The sequence below is a fragment of the Sciurus vulgaris genome (genome assembly GCF_902686455.1).
Source record: "Sciurus vulgaris genome assembly, chromosome: 12".
NCBI classification, from domain to species: domain Eukaryota; kingdom Metazoa; phylum Chordata; class Mammalia; order Rodentia; family Sciuridae; genus Sciurus; species Sciurus vulgaris.
The window spans coordinates 60,421,279-60,443,354 of NC_136473.1; the positions used below are offsets into that span (position 1 = coordinate 60,421,279).

General features: G+C 46.9%; 1 protein-coding gene across 3 annotated transcripts in view; it reads right to left on the minus strand.

Annotated features, from left to right (window-relative positions):
• The window catches only part of CNIH3 (cornichon family AMPA receptor auxiliary protein 3), a 117,501-nt gene that overhangs the window by 87,336 nt on the left and 8,089 nt on the right, over positions 1-22,076 (minus strand). Inside the window, exon 1 of one of the 3 annotated variants that reach the window (XM_079106712.1) lies at positions 5,011-8,597. The exons of the other annotated variants lie outside the window; for them this stretch is intronic. Coding sequence (XP_078962838.1) covers positions 5,011-5,019 — 9 coding nt within the window. The 5' untranslated portion in view covers positions 5,020-8,597. Of the gene's footprint in view, positions 1-5,010; positions 8,598-22,076 lie in introns of those variants that run through there. 3 annotated transcript variants of the gene reach the window in all.

A 22,076-nucleotide genomic window follows, 5' to 3' on the forward strand; every position in this document is an offset into this window, starting at 1 on the left:
AAATCCTCATGTGAACAGAAAGCTGTTTATGAACAGCATGCCAATTTGCTAAAAGAACTTTTGTTGTTGTGACTGTTTAAATTGGAACTGTCCTTCCTTCCACTGCCCACAGCAACCCCCCCACCTCTGCCAAGTTGTGCCAACACAACAGCCCCAGAGTCCCAGAGCCAAAAACAGAACTCATACAAGGGCAGCAGGGGCAGGGGCAGCTATCCTGTGTGAGGGAACAGAGCCAGGCTATTTGGCTCTGGTACTTATTTGCATATTCTTTTCCATAAATTTACATGTCGGCCTCAAGAGACCTAACTCTGAGTATTTAAAATCAAATTTTGTGCAACCTCCTGGAATTCTGTGCCCAACTGGCCTCCCCTCGCAGTCTGAGCCCAGGGAAGCTTCTACCCTGTTGAAAAGTGCCTCTTCAGCAGAGCGCCCTGGGCCCTCACTCCTACAAGTGCTGCCCAGGGAAGTTCCCGCCTTAATCCAGTCACCCCCAGACTCAGAAGCTACAATGAGGGCATAGCCAGGGTGGCCACAGTCCTGGCAGGACGTACAGGTTGTGTGTACAAAGCAGAGCTTCAGTTATTGTCCCCAACACATAACACTGGGTGTCCAAGGGAGGGCACCTTGGTAGATCACTGTGCTTAATACCCACCAGCCTCTGGGAGCTCGTGGAAAGCCGAAAGCACACCTTGCTTACTCATGGTTTCCGCTAGGTCAAAGACCTCTTAGGTTCTGTTAGGGACAACAAGAATCGAAGGGACACCTGGCTCTTTAAACTTGCAAGAATTCTCCTCAACTTGGATTCGCAATAGGGAGCGTATAAAAGCTGCAGAGAGCAAGCTGGACTCAAGGTAGCAGAGTCAGTCGTCACTGTGCAAATACTGCCCAAGCAGCGTATCTGGAGAACAGAACCCGGGCATTGGTTATTTCACCATCAACAGCGAAGGCGCCCTGGGTATTTCTTTTTCTAAGTTTTTATTTCTTTTTCAATGTCATTATAATTATACATAATAGCAGGGTTCGTTGCCGTGTATTCATACGTGCACGTAACATAATTTGCTCCACTTCACTCCCCAGAACTCCCCCTTTCCCTCCCCTCCTCTCTCCCACTAATCCCCTTCCCCTTCTTGACTGATCACCCTGGTATATATTTTCTTAATTGGTGCATTTTAACTATGTATCAAAGTGGAGAACATCATGCTAAGTGAAGTAAGTCAGGCTCAGAAAGTCAAGGGTCAAGTGTTTTCTCTCATCTGTGGAAACCAGAGAAACAAAAATAATTTAAACAGGGGATTTCACCAAATATGTAAGGGAGAAGAGTCCACCCTGAATGGTCTTCTTTGATATAACTGGTGCAAGGATCTTGTCTTTTTTAATATTTGGAAACACCAAATAAAAATGGGAACAAATGAAAAATTATAACAGAAAACAGTAGAGTAGAGGAACGATGTGAAAGGGTGCGAGAAGGAAAGAGAAACCGGGGGTGATGGGGAATGTAGTCGACCAAACTGTGCTATGTGCACGTAGGAATACAGCACGGTGAAGCCCCTGAGGATTTCTCTGGGCAAAGTGTCCTCCAAGTCTCTAGCTATCCAAATGAAGCCAAATAAATTTCAAAAAGCACTGCAGAGAACCCTACCTTGGGGGTTGGAGTTAAGTAGGGGAGTCATCATTCATCCAATAAATTAAACTGAGCACCCATTATGCAACAGACTCTGTGGTACAAAGTATACACTGAGTTATGAGTCTCCTATTGTTGCTGTAATGAAACATTACAAATTCAGTGGCTTAAAGCTATGCAAATATATTGTCCTACAGTTCTGGAGGTCAGAAGTTTAAAATGGGTCTCATGGAACTAACATCAAGATGTCAGGGCTACATTCGTTGTGGAAGCCTCAGAGCCAAATCTGTTTCCTTGCCTTCCCAGCTCTCGGAGGCGGCCTGCATTCCTTGACCTGGGATTCCAGGCGAGCAACCACATCGCTCCAACCGCGGCTTCAGCAGTCTGACCTCCTCTGCCTCCCTCTTTCACTAATGTCACCCTTACGATTACAATGGTTCATCCAGATAATTCAGAATAAGCTGCCCGTCTCAGGATGCTTAATCACACCTGCAAAGTCCCTTTTCCATTCCCATTCACAGGTTCCAGGGATTAGGACGCTGACTCCTTGAAGGCCCACTACCCATTCTTGCACGATTGGTGAGCCCCATAAACAAGGAAAGAACCACCCGCTATGGGCAGGCTGCAGAGCCCAGGGGTTCAGAAAGGAAAGAACTCTAGGTATTCAAAGGACAGCGGACTCATGATAAATCACATGACTTGCAACTCATGATAAATCACAACTTCTCTGTCTTCTCTTTCTCTCCCCCATCTCTAGCTTCAACATCATCTCAACATGCAAACGTCTCCCCAAGACCTCCTAACTTTTACTCCTAACTGACTGAAAAACAACTACCTATTACCATACCTAGTGCAAAAGAGACGTTTGTTGAATGAGTAAATGAATGGATGATATCCACACTCTCCGAGGCCATGCTCTTTTCTTTGGTGAACTCATCCTTTCCCACGGGTTCCACTGCCATTTCTAGTCCCACCTGGACCTCCCTAGCTCTTCATGGTTACTTCAGACTCCCTGGCTCCTCCCCTGTTTCCTCCAGAACTTCAAATTCAACATGCCCAGAACATAATTCATCAACAAAACTCTGCAAAAACCAGTACCCTTTAGGTAGAAAGCTTCCAAGTCCCCCAAAGAATTACTTTTTAACTCGTTTCATCTATCTGCCATTGATTTGTCAAGCTACCTGGCCATCTAGCCCCTGGACCTGCTGATGGGATGTGCTGATGTGGGACCACCAGTGGGTGCTCTGACCCTCTCCTGGGCACTCTGTTCCCCTGCTCACCACACTGTTTGCTTCTGACCTGCTTCTTCGCTCACTTTTGTGCTACCCAGAAACGAATTCTTGGCTCTGGGGGCCCCTCCCCTCTCCCAGCCTCCATCCCTGTCAGAAGTAGAGTTAACACATATTCTCCCAAGTTTTTGAGTTTGACATTCTCCTCAGGGCTCTGACCCAATTCACTGCTTGGTTTTCATCATAACCTTTGGTCTTAGGTAAGAATTTCCCACCACAGCCTTGGATACACAGAACCTAGTCCCTGCCAGAGACCGTCTACCCAACTTCTGCCCATACCTCATCCCCACTTGAGCTCCCCAGTCCCAAGTAAGGGATTGGTCGGTCGGTTACTCTTGTACCACCCTCAACATTCCCTCCTGCAAGTTCACACTCCATGGACAAGTCCAGTCAGGCTACTTAAGGGTTCTTCCCAACACATCCTGACTGTTTGGATTAATCCCTCATCTTTCTTCTTGCCTCAATGTGTCAAAACGCTCACATAAATGCACTTCTCCCAATCAGGATGGGACCGTAGCTCATGGCACAGCACTTGACTCACATGCATAAGGTCCTGGATTTGATGTTCAGCACTACAGAGAAAACATATGACCCTCATTTAAACCTCCACTGTAGACCTTTGCTGTCTGGTATTAAAGTTCTTATCTTAGACTGTAAGATCTCTGAAGACTAGGCCTTTATCCTACTCTCTGTATATTCTCGGTATACACTAGCTGACAAGTGGATACTCAATTTATATAGATACAATTAAGCACAACTGGTTTTCCTAAAGGACTGCCTAGCACGGGCCAAAAATATCTTGCACACTGCCAAAGGCAAGAGATTATCAGATTTATGAATTAAACATGGTCTGTGATTCTCTTTTGCATGTCCCTGTTGCTTCTTGCCCTTTGGCCACTGCAGTCCTTATTAACTCCTTCAGGGAAGGATGACGGGAGAAAGAACATGCATGACAGGAATTCTTCCTCTAGAGGGAGGGGCATGGCATGGGGAGTGGTAGAAACGACTGGATTTAGGATGTGCTTCTCTGTAGTTTTCTAGGTCACAATAAATGTACACATCTGCTGGCTGGGCTGCCATCATGAGCCCTCCACACTGAGACCTAGAGTGCCCCCCCAAGGTCCACGTGCTAGGGGATTGGATGTCAGCTTGTGGCACTATTAGGAGATAGTGGAACCTCTAAGAGGTGAAGCCTAGTGGGAGGAAGTTAGGTCCCTGGGGCACGTCCTTGAAGGGAATGTCGGGACCCCAACCCCTTGCTGTCTCTCTATTTGATTCCTGGCCACCAGGAGGGAGCAGCCTCTTCCTCCACATGCTCCCTCTATGATGTGCTGCCACAGGGCAAGAGGCAATGGCACCAAGTGATCACAGACTGGACTCTCTAAAAATAAGAGCCAAAATAAATCTTTCCTCCTTTAAGTTGTTTATCTTGGGTACTTTGCAACAGCAATGGGAGGCTGACTAACACATGCCCTAAACTGAAGCAGGGCCTAAACCTCACTAATCTCCATACTTTGGAAATAGGCACATCAGGAGTGGAGAGACTCTGTCATCCACATTACGGGGGAACTGCACAGCCCCGCCTTGAGAGCAGTCGAACATGCTGGGCACCATTGGCTTTGCATCTGCCACAGCAGATTCTGCAATGAGCATACAATACAGTGCAGCACCGAACAGAGAGCCAGAGCAGAAGAGGTGGGCCAAACCAAGTCTGTCTCTCACCTCTGTCTGAATTTTCCTTCTAGCACTGGGTAAGTCACTCCTGGGGAAACCAAACAATGGCCAGGTGTCAAACAAGCAAGATCTAACAAGGTGACACAGGCGGGGTGAAGAGCAAGGAAAGGCAGGGCAAGGAGGGAAGCAGAGAGAGAAGAGGAAGAGGACAGATCAAACACAGTAAGGAGAAGCCAACATCCAGTTTTTCCTTGGAAAAGATTTCACTCCTTCCTGCATATTTCTCTGCCTTTCTTAGTGGTCACTGCTCCAAGTGATGGGGCAGCCTCTACCACCACCCACAGACATCCTTGCCAGGACCCAGTGTTTCCATCATCCCCACTCAGTCACACAGAGACCGCAGTCACTGTCCCCAAAAGGAAGTACAGACGCCATCGTCCTCCAGAGACCCAACTCAGACGTGTGTAGGCAGCTCTCACATCAACTGCTTAAGCAAGTTTTCAGGATCGCGTTTGCCTGGGCCTCTCCAGGTTTCTCCAGACTTCTGAATTTGGAGATGTCTCATCATTGTGCAAAACCTCAGCCCTCTAGTGGCGGTGGCTGAGCATTACAGAGCAGTAGAGGGGGGAAAAAATGTGACTCAGGGCAAGACTGCCCAGAAGAGTCACGTAGTAGCAGGATAAAGGACAGTCATCACTTACTGCAGCCAGGAGACACTTAAATAAGAATGGATGAAGACAAAGTAAATGGGCAAGTGTTACAGGGATGTTCTTCTTCTTCCCTAAGATTGTAGAATTTGTTTCAGTTCAACAAATACATCTGGTGTACACCAGGCAGACCATGAGAACCAAAAGGCCCCTCGGACATCAAATAGCCCTACTCCATTCTCTCTGATAGTCTGCAGTCCATCTCCATAGTGACCACTTTCCATGTAAAATTAACTACTAGAGATACTTATTTTCTTCCACAGGTTCAGTGGGCATGCCGTGCTGAGCCGCAGGCCCTGGCTAGGCGCAAGAGCACGGCTGAAAACAAGGCAGAGCCTGGCCCTGGCCTCGGAGTTTTCCGTCTAAGGGATCCCAAATGTCACTCAACCCCAACAACAATTCAAACATCTCCCTAAATTCACCAGGGTTGCTGCCAACACCCACCTCCCAGTTTTGGAGACCCCAGGGTTGCCAAGCCTAGTCTGGGCTCTCTCCCAGGTGCCTAGTCCAGGACAGTGAGGAGGCTGCCCAAACTTCACTAAGGCAAGTTCTCTACTCAAACACTAAACCCACCCCCAAGACTTGCCTCCACTCCTGCAAGGCCAAGCTGACTGGCCTTCAGGACCCAATGGAGGACCAGTGTGGTTATATTTAATTTCTCACTGTTTTCCCCAGCTGCCTTAAATGTAAATATACCTCCTTGGAGAGGTGGTTAGAACCAATGTCCAAAGGATCCTGCAACTAAAATACACTACAGACACCAAAACCACTGTACAGGATTGTGATTATTCACACTGCCTTTTGTTTCTCTTTTAGGGCAAGGTTCATTTTGTTCCTCCCAGGGCCCAGGATCCTTGGTGGGCATTTGATAATTGTGGAACAAGTAAACTATAAGAGGAATATAAGACAATTCAGTCATCTTATCCCTCATCAATTATCCATCTTCAGAGGAGACAGAAGCAGAGAGGAGAGAGACAACTGAAAGAAGGAATGTAAGAGCTAGAACCAAAGTACATAACTACCTATCCCAGCCACAAAGATCACAGAAGACTTGTGGAGGTATCCAAGCTACCAGATCGTAGCTGACTGACACAGGTAGAAAGGACAGGCCCTTTGGAACCTAAGAGGAGGGCCACACCCTGACTTGTATTTTCAGCCACAATACATTCTTTTTTTTTTTTTTTTAAATAGTGCTGGGGGACATGGAACCCAGGGCCTCACACATGCCAGACAAGCAGTATACCACTGAGCTACCCACCCCAGCCCCACAATAACTTCTCCACAGAGCTCTGTTAGGACACTCCACAGCTCAAAGAACCATCAGTTCACAATATCCCAGTTTTTCCTTCTGCCCAGCTCACTAGCCTCTTACCTCAGAGGGTCAGGTTTTCTATTCCAAGATGGAAGACCCAGTCATCTTTAGGTCTTCTGTCATCAAAGTTACTCTGATATATGTGTGGTTCTAAGATGATGAGATACCAAAATTACCAGCCATATCCTTAAAAATGAATTTCTTGAAATAGTCACACAAAAAGGCATGGCAGAGAGGTGCACTAGCATCCCCTGCTTTGGGGTCACCTGCCTGGAATCAGTCCTGGTTTGGCCATCTTGCTATCTGTGCCTACACTTTTCCATCTGAAGAATGGGTGTCATGGTAGCATCTGAATAAGAGAACACAGTGAGCATTCAACAAGTCGCCACAGCTAGCATAGTGCCCAGTAAAGTAAGCGTTCAAGCAACACTCGCCCTTAAATGGGGATGCCTGTCCAACAGCCTGGAACAGAACCGCACTCGGGGTGAAACGGCACTATCTAGCAGACCTCTCTATGTCCAGCCCACACAAAACTAGCCCTCCCAAACCAGAACCCCAAGGGCAGGAGTGATCATCTGAATGTGGATGCTTCCTGGTGGTTCACGAGCACACCAAAGGGAGTGAACTTCTGGATAAAGAATACCCCGAATGGAACCACAGGATGCAAGAGGAAGAGGCCTTTTGCTTTCGCTAGTTTGACAAAGACAATTCAGTTGTCTCATCTCTCATCAATTATCCATCTTCAGAAGAGACAGAAGCAAACAGGAGAGAGACAACAGAAAGAAGGAACCACTCATCGTTCTAACCACATATGATGTACAAGGGACTCTGATGACAGCTCTTCTTTACCTTTCTTGACACCACCCCAGGGTTTTCATAAATAAAAACATATTTAATTTTCTATTAACTACCAATAGGAACCTGCAAGTTCTAGGGAATTTGGGGATGTGGGCATTATCCCTATCATATGACAGAGATGCTAAGGGGTTAGAACATGACAAAGAACATGAGAGAGAGAAAAGGAAGTGTGTCATGGGGAGAAGTGGCATCTGAGTGCTGGCCATCCTTCCTTTGCAAAATGTACCAGTGCTCAAAATAAACCCTGGAATCCAGCTGTCTGAGCAGAGGCCATGCCTGTGGAATCTGTGCTCTTAGCAACATTTTCCACTCACAGCATCACTGGGTTGGGTTAGTTACAGGGCTGGTGGTTTCTGGCTTCCTTTGAGGTCTGGGCTGGGCTGGTGGCTGGACTGGGAAGCAAAGATTGGAAAACACAGACAAGACATTGATTCCTGCTAGAAGAGTTCTCTGGAGGTGCCTCAGGGTGCACAGGACAAGAAGAGAATCAAGGAATCAAAGCAGAAAATCCAGAAAGCCCAGCAGGGGAAGGTTGGAGGAGACAGTTCCCAGCTTGCTCGCATGTGGTCAAGTGCAGGCACTATCCCAGGGAAATGACTGGTGGGCAGGGAGATGCTTCCCCTCACACAGGAACCTCATCCCCTCCCTGCCGGTCTGCCCTGCGGTGGGGCTGGACCACTTGCCATCCAGAAGGTGCTGCAGCAACCCAGGCACCTCCCTTCAGTGGCTCTGCCACCAAGCACAGTCTTGAAGACAAATCGCAGCATCTTCACATCCCAATTACACTGAAAACAAGCCTCAGAGGCCCTGGGGAATCGCACTTGCCTGATGGGGAAGTAAATATAGCACATGCAAAGTAAAAGAATTCAGTGTCATCTTTGCTGAATGTCAATGCTTTCACGGAAACGTATCACCTCCACTCTTGCTCACAGTCAAGTGCTCCTCCTTCCCTCACTTTCACATCTGCTGCTTAGAAAAGGATCAACAGTCAGCTTGCAGCCCGCTTCAAACAGCTTCTGCCCCTTAACATCTGGCCACTTGGCCATCTCTAGGGTGGTGACACACACAAAGGAAGTCTCAACAGATGGTGGCAGAACTTCCCTGTCATCACCTGACTTCTTGTCCCTGGATCCAGCACTGCCAGGGTCGGGGAGTCTGTGAAGGGATTATCATTTCACTTGCTCTTCTGCCCTTGCCCACTCTGGGCACAGACACTAATGAGTGGAGAAGAGCTAGAACAGGAAGGAGGGATGCTGAGGGGTAAATAAATGATTCAGTGATCATAGGAACCAGAGACACACAAAGGGCTTGGAGAGTCTGGTAAGCTCTGAATCACCCAAGAGCACACATGGCTTCTTGTGTGATGAACTTGACACCAACACTCTTTGCAAATAAAGGGCTTTTCTAAGCAGTGCTCTTCACACTGCCTCTCAGGGTAGCTACTGCTGAAGGGCTCAGAGCAGTGAGGTGTTAGCAGGCTGTCAGGGCTTCTCTGTGACACCAGAGCTAGAGAAGGGGCTTCTGCTGTCACAGGGTCCAGTCACCTTGCTTTACAGATGAGAAAAGCACAGCTCAAACAGAGGAGGGGCTACCTGTGAAGGAGCACATGCCCAGTGTCACAGAGTGAGGGCATCCATCCCAGCATGTTTGTACACGTACGAACGGCGAGAGGAAATAGAAGGTCCCAAGACAGGCACCAGGTATCACTTCAGTGGGATTTGAAGAAGGAAGGGGACAAGGGGACCCCATCCACGTCTCAATCTCATCATCATCAGAGGGCAGGCTTCTTATATTTGAACACCTGCCTACAGGGGACCACTAGGCATCACCTGTCAGTTCCCCATGGAGGACAGAGCTTGACGGTCAACAGCACTTATGGTCCCTTCCAGTCCCCTGGAATTCTTGCTGAGAAGGGAGAAGCTATTCTGGAATCCACCTTCTTATTGTGGAAAGAGAATTCACAGATCAAACAACTAAGAGAATTCATTTTCTAAACAACAGAGTAAAGAGATATATATCATCTTGAGGATGTCAGGGAGCCCCAAGTCATAAGGGAATCTGGTACATAAGAAGCAAATTATGATAAACTTTCTGAAGCAGGAGGGAAATTAGAAATAATGGATTGTTGGAAAACAGAAATGCAAATAAAAGAAATAATGACATGCTAGAGGTACAGATGTGGGACCAAATTGAGTATAAAGGAATGACAAGGCGATTGACTTAATTTAATACGGGATAGTGAGGGAATAAGACAGGAAGACCTATGGAATGTAAGAGATCTCCTGGTCAGTGCTTCCTGAAGCTTCCAAATCACTTGGGAGCTAAAGATTCAGAGTCCTTGACCACTCAAGACCTGAGAAATGATGTCTAGAAACCAGCCAGCTATGAGAACCACTGATCATAATAGCCCTCCTTTACAGAGTAGGAAACTGAGACCCAGTAAGTTGAAGCAGGGCTGGTGAAATCAGGAAAGACAAACCAGAAGAAGGTTCTGGAGCCTACATTCAGAATGTCATACTGAACACAACACAGGAAATAAACCACAACAGAAATCCTTGGACTGGCAGCCCTGGTGAGCAGGGCTCAGAGGTGGTCTTCACTTTGCAGAGATTCCTGGAGGTCACTGGAAAGGGCTGACCCCATTCAGCCTGACATGTCCTTGTCCTTCAACCTTCTGTCCATGTCCTTGGCACTTCAGGAACCTCCTTCTGGTGTTCAACTCCTCACCAGCATCCTTTGCCAACAGGCCCAACCTTTCATCTGGAACAACTCTCAGATGTTCTGAGAGAACCTGGACAGACTGTGAAGCCTTCCAAAGGTTGGTCAGATGCTCAGGAGTTTGGAGCCTAAGGTGCAGACTAGCGCTGCCCAGGCCCCAGTATGTTGGCCCCTTCCCACAGGCACGGCTTCCTCCAGATCTCATGACACGGGCCTTTTCTTCCCTTTATTGTGAGGGCAGGAAATCTTCAGTTATGCTCAAAAGCAGGATTTCTATCTTGGAGACTCTATAAACAGGAAACGATACTTGTTTAATTTTTCTTTCTTCTTCGTCCATTTGAAAAGCATTGAAGCCACCAGCAAATCTGACTGTCCTTCACTACGCAGGGGTCACAGGTGCCGCCGGCAGAGAGGGCAGTCAGACAGAGGAAAGGGGGGTGCAGATGGAAGACATCAAGGGGCCACAGGGATCACAGACGGGCTACAAGGAGCCTCTGAGGGGACACCCGAGAACACAGCACCACAGAACTGTATTGGCTGAGAGGTCAGTGGTGACACAATGGCAACGTGAGCAATAAGACCCCAACTGGCCACTTGGTGACACGTCAGCCATGAGCTTGTGCATGATCTCATGTCCTTTAACACTGCATGAGTCAGATGACACTATGACACAGGGGGAAAGGGTGTGGCTTCCTTGATGGTTTATAAAGACCTTCTAAAGGGGTCAGGGACAGGGCTAAGCCACTCCCAAAAATGAATGACCTTCAGATCCTACACAAAAACTGTCAAGGCAGAAGAGAAGGTGATGCCCAACTCAGAACCCTGGGAGATGGAAGCAGCTGTTTGGCCACTTGCTTGATAGTTACAGTCACTACAACACAGGGAAAGGTGAACAGGCTTGTCATGTCAGGGGTGGTTTGGAACCATGCACCCAGGGTAGCATGTTCTCTGTCTCAAAACTCTGACTGAAGGCTATAAGTATGTGTAGGCCCTCTCGGATGGAAACCTGGTCAGAGAGAATGCATCTCTCCGAAGTAATTAGAAGAGATAGATAGATAGAAGATAGAATAAATGAAGTATTTAGAACAACCCTCCAAATAACATCTTCCCTGAAGCTATGCGATACCTTAAGCAGAGAGACTGGCTGAATATTCTATTCACACCTCTTTTCTTAAATTCAATTTTCTCGTTCTCTTTAGCCCACCTACAAAACAAACCAATGTCACAAAATCCAATTACAAGTTTTAGAGGAAGGAGGAATACTCGGTACACACAGCTGTCAAGATCAAGTAGACACATTGGGACTCTTAATTTATGTTGCTATAAAACACAACAAGTTATCTGATGGAAACACCTGGTACTGGAAGAAGAACATGGAGAGGGAATTGGGGAACTGAGACTTCCCTTCTGGGCTCTGACCTAAATGGGCTATGACCTTAGCCAAGTCACTTTCCCCCTCGAGGTTAAAGTAACCTCATTTCTAAATGAGAAGACAAAGCCAGATGATCTTAGGGGTCAAGGTTCTGAGACAGGGTCTGGGGTTGTGGCTCAGTGTTAGAGTGCTTGCCTAGCCCTCAAGAGGCACTGGGTTTGCTCCCCAGTACCACATGTAAAAAACAAAAAAACAAATAAACAAACAAAAACTAAATAAAATGAAATGAAATAACACTCTCCCCCAACCCCTATTTAAAAAAAAAAAAAAAAAAATTCTGGGACTGAATGACTGTATTACTCTATTCCCTTTCTTCAATTAAAAGGGGAAAAATTAAATCAGCAAACAGTAACCCAACTGTGCCCTTTTGCCAGAACCTGTGCCTGGTGGGCCAATGGGGAGCAACCTACACAGGCCTGGCAATGTGGCAGGCACTGCTGCTCCTGGTTGAGCCCTTGACCCCAAACTTTTGAATGTCTTGGGTTTCGATGCATTGTATTGATTTTTTTTTTTTTTTTTTGCACAAAATGTTCTACTTGGTGTTTTGACATAAGAAAGGGAAAACTGAAGGAGTAAATGGACTAAGAAGTAGCGGCTCATGCCTATGGCCAGTGGCCAGCTGGCCATGCTAGAATATCTAGGTCAACACCCCCCGTCCCAGACCCAGGCACTTTATTTTTCATCCTGTAGCTCAGCAGAATGCACTTCCTGAAAAGGCCAGGCTGTTTCTAGAGTCATTTCTCTCTTGGCTCTAATAATCTTGCCACACCAAACTTCCTCTAGCTCCTTCATACCCCTCCTAGAATGGCAAGAACTAATTTTAACGAAGGTGCCGGTGAGCAGACAGCAGAGCTCCGAGCCATAACATCACCTCTCCCCTCAGGAGACAATTGATAGCTGCTCCCATTTACAGAGCAAAACAACTTCCTCCATACAGTGGAGGAAGTTGCCAACCTTGCTAATTATAAGAGAGTGGCCCCTGTGGGAATGCAGGAGGACATACCAAGTGGTGCAGACGGCCTCCTGGTCCCTGACTCCGTGCAAAGCAGGGAATTGAAATCTGCACATCTGCCCGGCACTGGCTACGTGCAGGGCAATGGTGGGGTCAGGGGCAGGGGGTTATTCTCCAAAGAGGAAGGTAATAAGACGGGGGAAAAGGAAGAGCTTGGTTTCACTTTACCATCTGTCCTCTAGAACTTGGGACTGCATGGGCTGGGGAACACAAACCTGTAAGATACTTTTTTCTTATTCTTGACTCACACAATGGTTGTTCTTTTCATTTACGTGACCAGGTGTTTGGCTTAAGTCCTGCAAAGCCCTCAATCCAAGTAATATCCAAAAACTGCAGACTCAGAAGGAAAGATGTACACCACTATGGTTTAGACAGGAGGTGTCCCCCCAGAGCTCCTATGAATGCAGGAATATTCAGAGGTGAAATGACTGGATCGTGACAGCTGTAACCTAATCAGTTCATCCTACTTGGAATGACATGGACTGGGTGGTAAGCGTAGGCCGGTGGGGCATGACTGGAGGAGGTGGGTCGCAGGGGTCGTTCCATAGAAGGGTTCTTATTCCCTGTGGTCCCTTCCCTTTCTTTCTCTCCCTTCCCCCACCACCCTTCACTCTCTCTTTCCCTGTCCCCTCCTTCTTTCTGCTTCCTGACCCTCCCTGCCTTGATTGAAGCTGCTTTCCTGCACTGGGCCCTTCTGCCATGATGTGCTGCCTCACCTTGGGCCCAAAGCAATGGACTAAGACCTCTGAAACTGTGAACCCCAAATCAAAATCCTTTCCTCCTCTAAGTTTTTTGTTGTTGTTGTTGTTGTTGTTGTTGGGTATTTAGTTACAGCAACACAAAAGCTGACTGAAAAACATGCGAAAGTTTGCCTCCCTGCCTCCGCAGCCAGGAGGTTTCAATGATGAGAAGTGGGACACTGTACTAAGGGGCAGAGGGCGGTCTTGGCTTTATGGGGAAACACACTCAGGGCCACCAGTCCAGTACTCATTCCTCCTGGCCAGATCATAGCTGCCCTTTATCAAATGAGGAATGAATATAAATGAAACCTTTTCTCTGCCACTCATGTGGCATCCAAGGGTCTTGGGCAACAAGATGTTAACCTTGACTTTAGAGAAAAGCTTTTCTCTAAGTATAGATGAGGTGTCAGGCAAAAGAAGTTAAACCAAAGAGCCCAGGCAATGACCATCTGGCATCTTCTGGTCACCCACCTCCATGCCCCATTCCTACACCAGTCTGATTTCCTCTGGAGAATTCTCTCTTCCCCTTTGAATGCTGCCCTGATGGGAGAGTAGCCCAAGGGCCCGTCCTTCCCCTGGGGAGGTCACAGGGGGCCTGCAGATCCTGCCACACTTAGCCACTGGGTGGCACCAACCCACGTTCAACCTGTAAGACTCTCCCTCAGAGTGATGCAAGGGCAGAGATCTAAATCTAGTTATTCTGTTCTTTTGAGTCTAACTCTCTAGACTTTCATCCATTCTGTGAACATTTCTGCTTCCCTTTCTGGAAATCCTTTTTCTTTTTGGTCTTAAGGAGGCTAGACTGATTTGATTTCTAAGAACCCTAATTGAGACATTCCCTACACAGAATCCTGATCCAAATACCCAGTGAGGAAAAGAAAAAACACAACAGGGGGAAGAGAGAAGCAGGTGATGCAGGTAGCAAGCAGTGGAAGGACCACAGAATTCCAGAACTGGATAGGACTGTAGGGATCACTCTGTGCAGCTCCTTCATCTTATACACAAGAAAGCAAAAGACCCAGGACATGCAGACCTGGGGAAAGCCATGGAGAGCTTTGCTGAGAGTGCCCCATTAGCCACCAGCCCCTTTCCAGGGCATGATTTTTGGTTCTAAAACTGCCAACCAATGAGAGAAAAGGATGTCAAGACTGAACACATTTTTCTCCAGTCAGCACATATGCTTCGTTGGCCTCAGCTCAATTCCCTATCACTCTCCAGAAATGCCAAGAAAAATTATCCCAGGATAAGTCACAGTCCAGTAATGATGGAGTAGCTTTAAGTTCTGCCGTATCTGGTTCAATTCCCAATTCCAGATAATGATTCTACTTGCTCTAAGAGACCTCCCTCTCCACCCACCCCCATTTACACACTCCATCTCCATGGTTTTTACGAATCCATGCCCCGCCTTACCTCCCACTCCATCATCATAAAACGACCAACACGAGCTTGATGGCACTGAAGTTCAAACCCCATCAAAGGAGGATTTCCTCTCCCCACCCAAAGGCCTGCTGATGACATAGGACGATGAGAACAAGGAAAATCTGCTCAAGATTTCAGGCGGCCCGTGGACTCACTGTAGTAGAATGTAACCTGTACCATGTCCCAATGGCCAGAGCGAAAGGAAAGAAATGGGAAACAGGATCATCTAGAGGTGTGTTCAACACAGAATCTGAAAACTGTTGGCGCCAACTGATTCTCCAGGGTCTGCTCTGCCTGTAGCCACTGAAAAGGTTTAGCCTGCAGCACCACTGGGTAGACAGAGGCACCAACGCAACCTCCGTGTCCATGTGCACCCCACATTCAAACTGGACCCTGTCTGTGACACACTTGAGGGCAGGTTATCTTGTGTCTTCTACAGTGCAAAGTCGTGCCCCCAGAGCCCGTCTCCCCACATGGCACTCCCCTGATAACCTGGCCTAGACTCTGCAAGCCCTATTTCCCAATCTTGGCATAACAGGAGAATAACTATTTTAACTATTGCCGTACCCACAACCTTTAAAAGGAGTTGCTAATCCCTTTTCTGAATAAGGTTCACAGAACTCATTTAAATAATTTTTTAAATCCAAGATACAAATGTCTCTATTATATAGGGGGCCATCTGGGCTGCCACCACTAGCTGGCTATGTTGCTATCAACTCTTTTTTTAGAGTTCATGAATCAGTTGCCAATAAGAAAAAAAAAAAAGAAGAAAAAGAAGTTGTTAGTGCCAAGACTCTGCTTCCTCCCCTGCATTTTTCCCCAGCAGGCGAACTAGATCCTATAGTCAAAATGGACCATGTGAACACAAAAACAGAAAAGATTCCTAAGACTGATGCTCTGGAAATGTCATCCTACGGTTCTAGACGCCGTGGAGGTGGGAGGTGGTAGCAACTTACTTCCCAGCCCTGGAGCCCACCAGCTGGGCTAAGTAACCCTGTGCAGCCTCCAACAGTTCTAAGACGCATGCACAGGAGGAAAAATAAAAGGAGGTCAAGGCAATGGAGGAAAAAGAAATACAACAGAAAGGGAGAGAAAGATTGAGAAAGAAAGCCAAGGCCTGGAGTCCCTAATGCCAGGACTCACCAATAATCACAGACTTCTCCTGGCCACAGCCCAGAGTACCTGCAGGGCAGCGGTGGGGAGCTGAACTCCAGGAGTGCACTGCTGGACAGAGAAGAGAAACAATACAAATGGGAAACCATGACACGAACAGAATACGAATGCAAGGGCTGATGATGGAGTGGGGAGGACCCTGGCTTGTGGGTCTTCTCTTGCTGGGAGAAAAGGGGTTCAGAGAAAGGGAATCAGTGGTTCATTCTGTCAGACTCTCGTCCTGAGCATGGACACAGCAGAGTATCAGATTATAGCTCCATTATAGTTGAACAGCCGCCTGAAAGGGCAGTTTCGGGTGCTGGTCACACTCAGGGGCAGGCACCATGCAAACAGGGGCCGGAGACCTTGGTTGAAAGCCTCTGGGTGGTGAGAAGCAAACTGGTTGAGCAAATGTATATGGCTAATTGCTCCTGCTAAGACATTCAGCTCAAACTATTGACAGCAATGGGCCCATTAGCCTTCCCTACATTCCATCCCCCACAACCACACCCTGACCTCAGGAGAAGGGAGAGAAACAGAGGAAGTGTGGGATCTGCATTGCTAGGAAATTTTTTGTGGTGGTAGTATTTGTGTGTGTGCCTGTGTGTGTGTGTGTGTGTAAAAAAGAGAAAAAATTACCTTTTACAAATCTGCATTTTATTTTTAAAAAGCCACTTTTGTGACTCAAGGCAGCTTAAAGAAACTAGAAAATGAAGTCATCCTCCAAACTGTCTCCCAGCAAGCTGAAAATCTGCTTCATTTCCCTGTCCCCAAGAGTCTTCAGTTTGGGGGCAAAAATGGAAGTGTGAGCCTTTGGCTCCCCTGCAGCCCAGGTAAGGCTGCCTGACCCTCACCCCACCCCCCACTGCCAAGGACATACTAGACCTCTATGCTGATTTGACAGCTGAAATGCATATTAGGTTTTAATAAATAACAAAACAAATTTTTAGGCAAGATGCCCTCCTCCTCCTCCCACCCCCACCCCCGGGATTAAATCCAGGTGTACTTAACCACTGAGCAACCTCCCCAGCATTTTTTTGTTTTCTGATTTTTTTTTTTTTTTTTTTTTTTTTTTTTTAGTTTTGAGACAGGTTTCGCCAATTTACTTATTTACTTAGGACCTCACTAAGTTGCTGAGGCTGGCTTTGAATTTGTGATCCTCCTGCCTCCACCTCCTGAGACACTCAGATTATAGGTGTGCACCACCATGCCCTTTGTTCTTAATAGCAGGTACATTTTTCAGTTCTTATACACCCCAAACACTCTCAGCCCTAAAATCATGGGAAACCGTGCTAATCTCTGCCTGATGAAATCCCCTAGAAGAGATGACTGTGATCACAAGGCCCACAACTCCCTGGCAAAGCCCAAGAGTTGTCTCTGGTAACATCTCTGTTTAAGGACCATTTATAACTTCTGACAACTAGGGTGTAATGCTAAGACTTAAAGAATTTCTGTTGTATTCACTTAAAAGATTTCAAGATTCCAAGCAATGTAATAAAACATACCATACAAGCAAATGTATAAATCTGAGATGCCTGAGGCATCCTAGAGAGGAAGGTTAAAGAGGCAGCACCTGCCAAGGGCCAGAGGGTTCAGAAAAAGAAGAGTTGGTGCAGCAGAGACTGAGGACCAAGAGAGCTTCTACTTGTATAATTAAAGGAGCCACAACAAAAGTGAAACAGAATTACCATTCAATCCTGCACTCCAGTTCTGGGTATTACACAAAAGAACTGGTACCAGGACTTTAACAGTGTGCACATATCATGTTTGTAACACTGTTATTCACAGTGGCCAAAAGTTGAAAGTAACTCAAGTGCATTTAGTCAGGGTTCTCCAGAGAAACAGAGCCAAAAGAATACTATATTACTGTTTCTCTGTGTATAAACTTATTTTTATATATAGTTATGAGGGAATTTTTTATATTTGAGCACATGGGATGAATAGTCCCACGAAGACCACTGGCAGCCTAGAGAGCCAAGGAAACCAGTAGTTTCTCAGTCCAAGAGGCTGGAAGCCCAGGAAAAGAGGGAACGGTGATGCAGCTCCAAGACTGAAGCTGAAGACTTGGAAGCCTCCTAGACAGTCAGAGGTGAGGTACAAGTTCACACTCCAAGGCTGAAGAATCTGGAGTCTGATATCCACAGCCAATGGCAGAGAAAGGAAAGAAAGGAAGAAAGAAAGAAAGGAAGGAAGGAAGGGAGAAAGAAAGAAAGAAAGAAAGAAAGAAAGAAAGAAAGAAAGAAAGAAAGAAAGAAAGAAAGAAAGAAAGAAAGAAAGAAAGAAAGAAAGAGAGAGAGAGAAAGGAGGGAGGGAGGGACGGAGGGAGGGAGGAAAAGGCACCTGTTTAAGAAGAGTTAAGCATACACATGTGCAAGCTTCTCCCTTTCTCCAATTTTGGTTCCATCTGAGTCCGCAGGTTATTGGATGATGCCATCCATATTTAGGGCAGGTCTTCCCCTCAGTTCACTGACCAAAATGCCAATCACCTCTGGGAACACCCTTGCAGACACACCCATAAGTGTGCTTTATCAATTTCTAGGCATCTCTCACAGACACACGCATAAGCCTGAAGTAAACTGTACACAGAAGGAAAGTACCCTGCAATTCCATTTCTATATGATATCTAGTGTCGTCAAATTCATAAAGACAAAAAGTAAAATGGCAGTCACCAGTGCTGTGGGGAAATGGGAAATTATTATTTCATGGGTATGGCCCTTCAGTCTGGGATGATTAAAATGTTCTGGAAATCAGGGGTGGTAATGGCTGCATAACATACGAATGTACCTCATGTTACTGAAGCTTAAAAATTGTAAAGACAGTTAATGTCATCTTATGCCACAATAAAAATAAATTAATCAATTAAAAATTAAAGGAGGGAGACAGAATCCAATGTAGAAACCTCAGGACTAGGTAAGATCCTTTTCTCTTGCCAGAGAAACTCAGAAAAAAATGAGCAAAGGATAGCAGCAGAATAGAACTAGAGAAAAAAGGAGTGATAAGACAGGCTGAGTCTAGAGCTGGACCAGATTAATTAAATGATGGGGGCTGAGCAGAAATACATACTGAATTAGTGGCTGTACTACTTCCAGAGACGAAGGTTGAATAGCCGGTCCCTGTTCTTTATGTGCGTGCATGTGACTGAGGCCCTTATCAATGCTTTAGCTATTGTAATTTAATTTTTAAGACAATGACCTCAGAGGATCATGTGGTGATGGAAGGTTCTGGTCTCAAATCCCCATCACAGGCAGGAGTGCCAAGGCCTGAAGTGGCAGCCATAATCCACAGAGAGCCCTGAAGGGAGAAGTCACTGCCCCTGACAATGGCATCCTGGCCCCAGAGCCTCACATCAGACTGACACATGGGTTAACTCTCCTTCCATAGTCACAGAGAAGATGGCAAAAGCAGCTCTCTGTAGCCAAGAGTCGCTGTGCACACAGCACACTGCCAGACAGCCTGCCCCAGCAGGGCCAATTGCCAGACACTGCTCCTGCAGCGGGGCACCACTGTCCCAAAGCCACAATCTCCCTCTTTTCTTGAGAGGAATGAGACCCATAAGCTTGTGGATTCACAAGCCAATCAAAGCTGTGGAAGAGGTGACTTTGACTCCTTTCATGGACAAGCTGAGAGCAGCTAGTCATCAGTCAGTCATGTGCTCAGCATGTGTTCATTGTGTCCCCTAAAGTCCATAAATGCATACATTGGACTATGTGGACCTTGCATACCATCAGCACTCACTTCACTTAGAGAGCCCACGGACATGCTCATGCAGGTGCATGGGGATGCAGGTTCAACATGGAGAAGAGCAGATGAGCTGCACAGGTTTGTCATGTCACAGGAGCTTGAGACAGGCCACAGTGAGCAGTGGTTAATGATGCAATTAGAGCTATACAGTGAAAGAATGTGGGGAATTTAGGTCCAAGAGGGAAGAAGACTTTCCTTTTGGCAAGAGGAATAAGCCAACATAGCCAAGGGGCAATAAAGTCCACCTGTGATACTGGGACCTGAGAAGGAGAATAGCAGAAGACTGCAAGAGTAGGTCAATACTACAATGCCATTGGCCTCCAACCCCAACCGAGGGTTTGGACATTATCCTACAGGCAATTTCATCAACCCTATGAGACACAAGCTTAGTCCCCAAACCCCATGCACTGCAGCAGGATCATCCTTACCAAGATACTCAAGTCTTTTAATGCCTAGGACACCATACAGTGCACACAGAAATATTGGTGGTATCGACACAGTCTGTCAACCTGCTCTTGAGTCAGATACCTTTTTTTAGTTGTTTAACATTTTGGCTGTATTTTAGCATATGCAAGAAAGTTTCATGTTTGCCTCTCTTTCTATGCCAAATTAAAAATATTTGCCAGCCTCCTCATTAAGTTTTGCATTGGTATTCAGAGAACTATTCAGGATTGCTGTAACCAGTTAAGTCTGGTTAACTATTCATTTGAGTTAACTACTGTAAATTAGCCAGAGCCTGAATTTATTTATTCTGTAACCACTGAGCTCCACTCATCAGGTCACTCCTACCTCGTGGCTACACAATGACAGCAGCAGCTCCTGCCCTCCAGGAGCACAGAGTCTAAGCACAGTCACAAAGACAATTATGTGCGACCAGTGTAACAGTGGGATGCAAACCAGGGGACAGGAGAAATGGGCAGGGGCTCAGATATCAAGGGAGGATGGAGCTTCGTAGATGACATAAGACTGGAGCAGAATCAGTACAGTAAAAAAATGGGCTGGGCAGATGGCACTCTAAGGAGTGAGAAGAGCCCACTTGGGAACTACCTGGAACACAGAAGAGGTCAAATGAGGCCAAACAGTTAACTGGGGCTTGGTCCTGCCAGCCCTCTACCCTTGGTAGGAAGTTAAAAATTTCAGTCTGGGAATGACATGCAGAGATTCTTTCAAATGTTAGTTAGATCTCTCTCCATGTGTGGATGGTGAGATGATACCAAAGAGGCCAGTTTATAAAGGACTACCCTCTGAGAAAGAACAAAGGGAAGCCTGAACCAAGGCATGGCCATCAGGCATGGGGGACAGATACAACTAGTACTATAGTCTGGATGTTGAATGTCCCCCAAAGGTCCACATGTTAAAGGCTTGGTCCCCTGCTTGGCACTGTGGGGAGGTGGTGGTGCCTTCACGGGGGGTGCTAGTAGGAAGTCCTTGGGTCACTATGGCATGCCCTCAAAGGGGACTGAACAATCCCAGTCTCTGTCTTCCCCCATCTTGCTTCCCACTGATGAGCTGTTTTGCTGGTGAGCTGCTTTGCTCCATCACCTGGTCCCACCATGATGTGCTGCCTGGACAGAGGCCCAAAGTCATGCGGCCACTGGACCATGAACCCGAACCCTCAGCACCATGAATCAAAATAACCTTTCCCTATGAAGAGACATATAATGACAGAAAAGGTATATTGTTACAATGACAGAAAGTTGACTAATGCTATTGCTAACTAGGGAAAAAATCAGACCAACAGAATACAGAGAATCCTTAGGTTGGAACTGGATCCACAGAGGCTGTAAGAACGTGTAGACAAGTTCAGTGTGGAACCAACTCGGGGGTTGGGGCAGGCAGCCACATGGACACACAGGTCCATGGAGAACAGATCTAGGAGGCAGAAGAAGAAGAACCCACCAAGGCGAAATGCTCAGAGATGGGCAAGGAACGCAGGGGCAGTGTCCCCACCCCCCCCCCAGTGACAACATGGGTCAAAGCCACTGACAGGTCAATTCAAGATGAGCACTAACTGGTGCCAAAAGTTTGCCCAGCAGAAGGATGCTGGCGTCCTTGTCAAGCACTGGACCGAGAGGTGAGGGCACAGGACAGGAGTCAAAGATGAAAAGTACCTTAGAAAAATAGATGAGCACATGTGGGAAAATACTGATACTGGTCAGTTCTAGGAGGTGGATGCAGAAGGCTTGGTTATATTATGAGTCCCCATTGCCGTCCCATGTGTCTGTTATAAGAATATAAAGAGGAAGCAAGAGGCAGGAAGTCAGAGGCTGAGCAGGGGGAGGCTGGGGGATGAAGGGCTCATGGCACTGGCTGGAGGGGGAGGACGGAGGAAGAGCAGGAGCTAAAGACGCAGGTAGGCAGGGAAAAGTGATGGAGCATCGTCCCAAGACATACCAGCCCC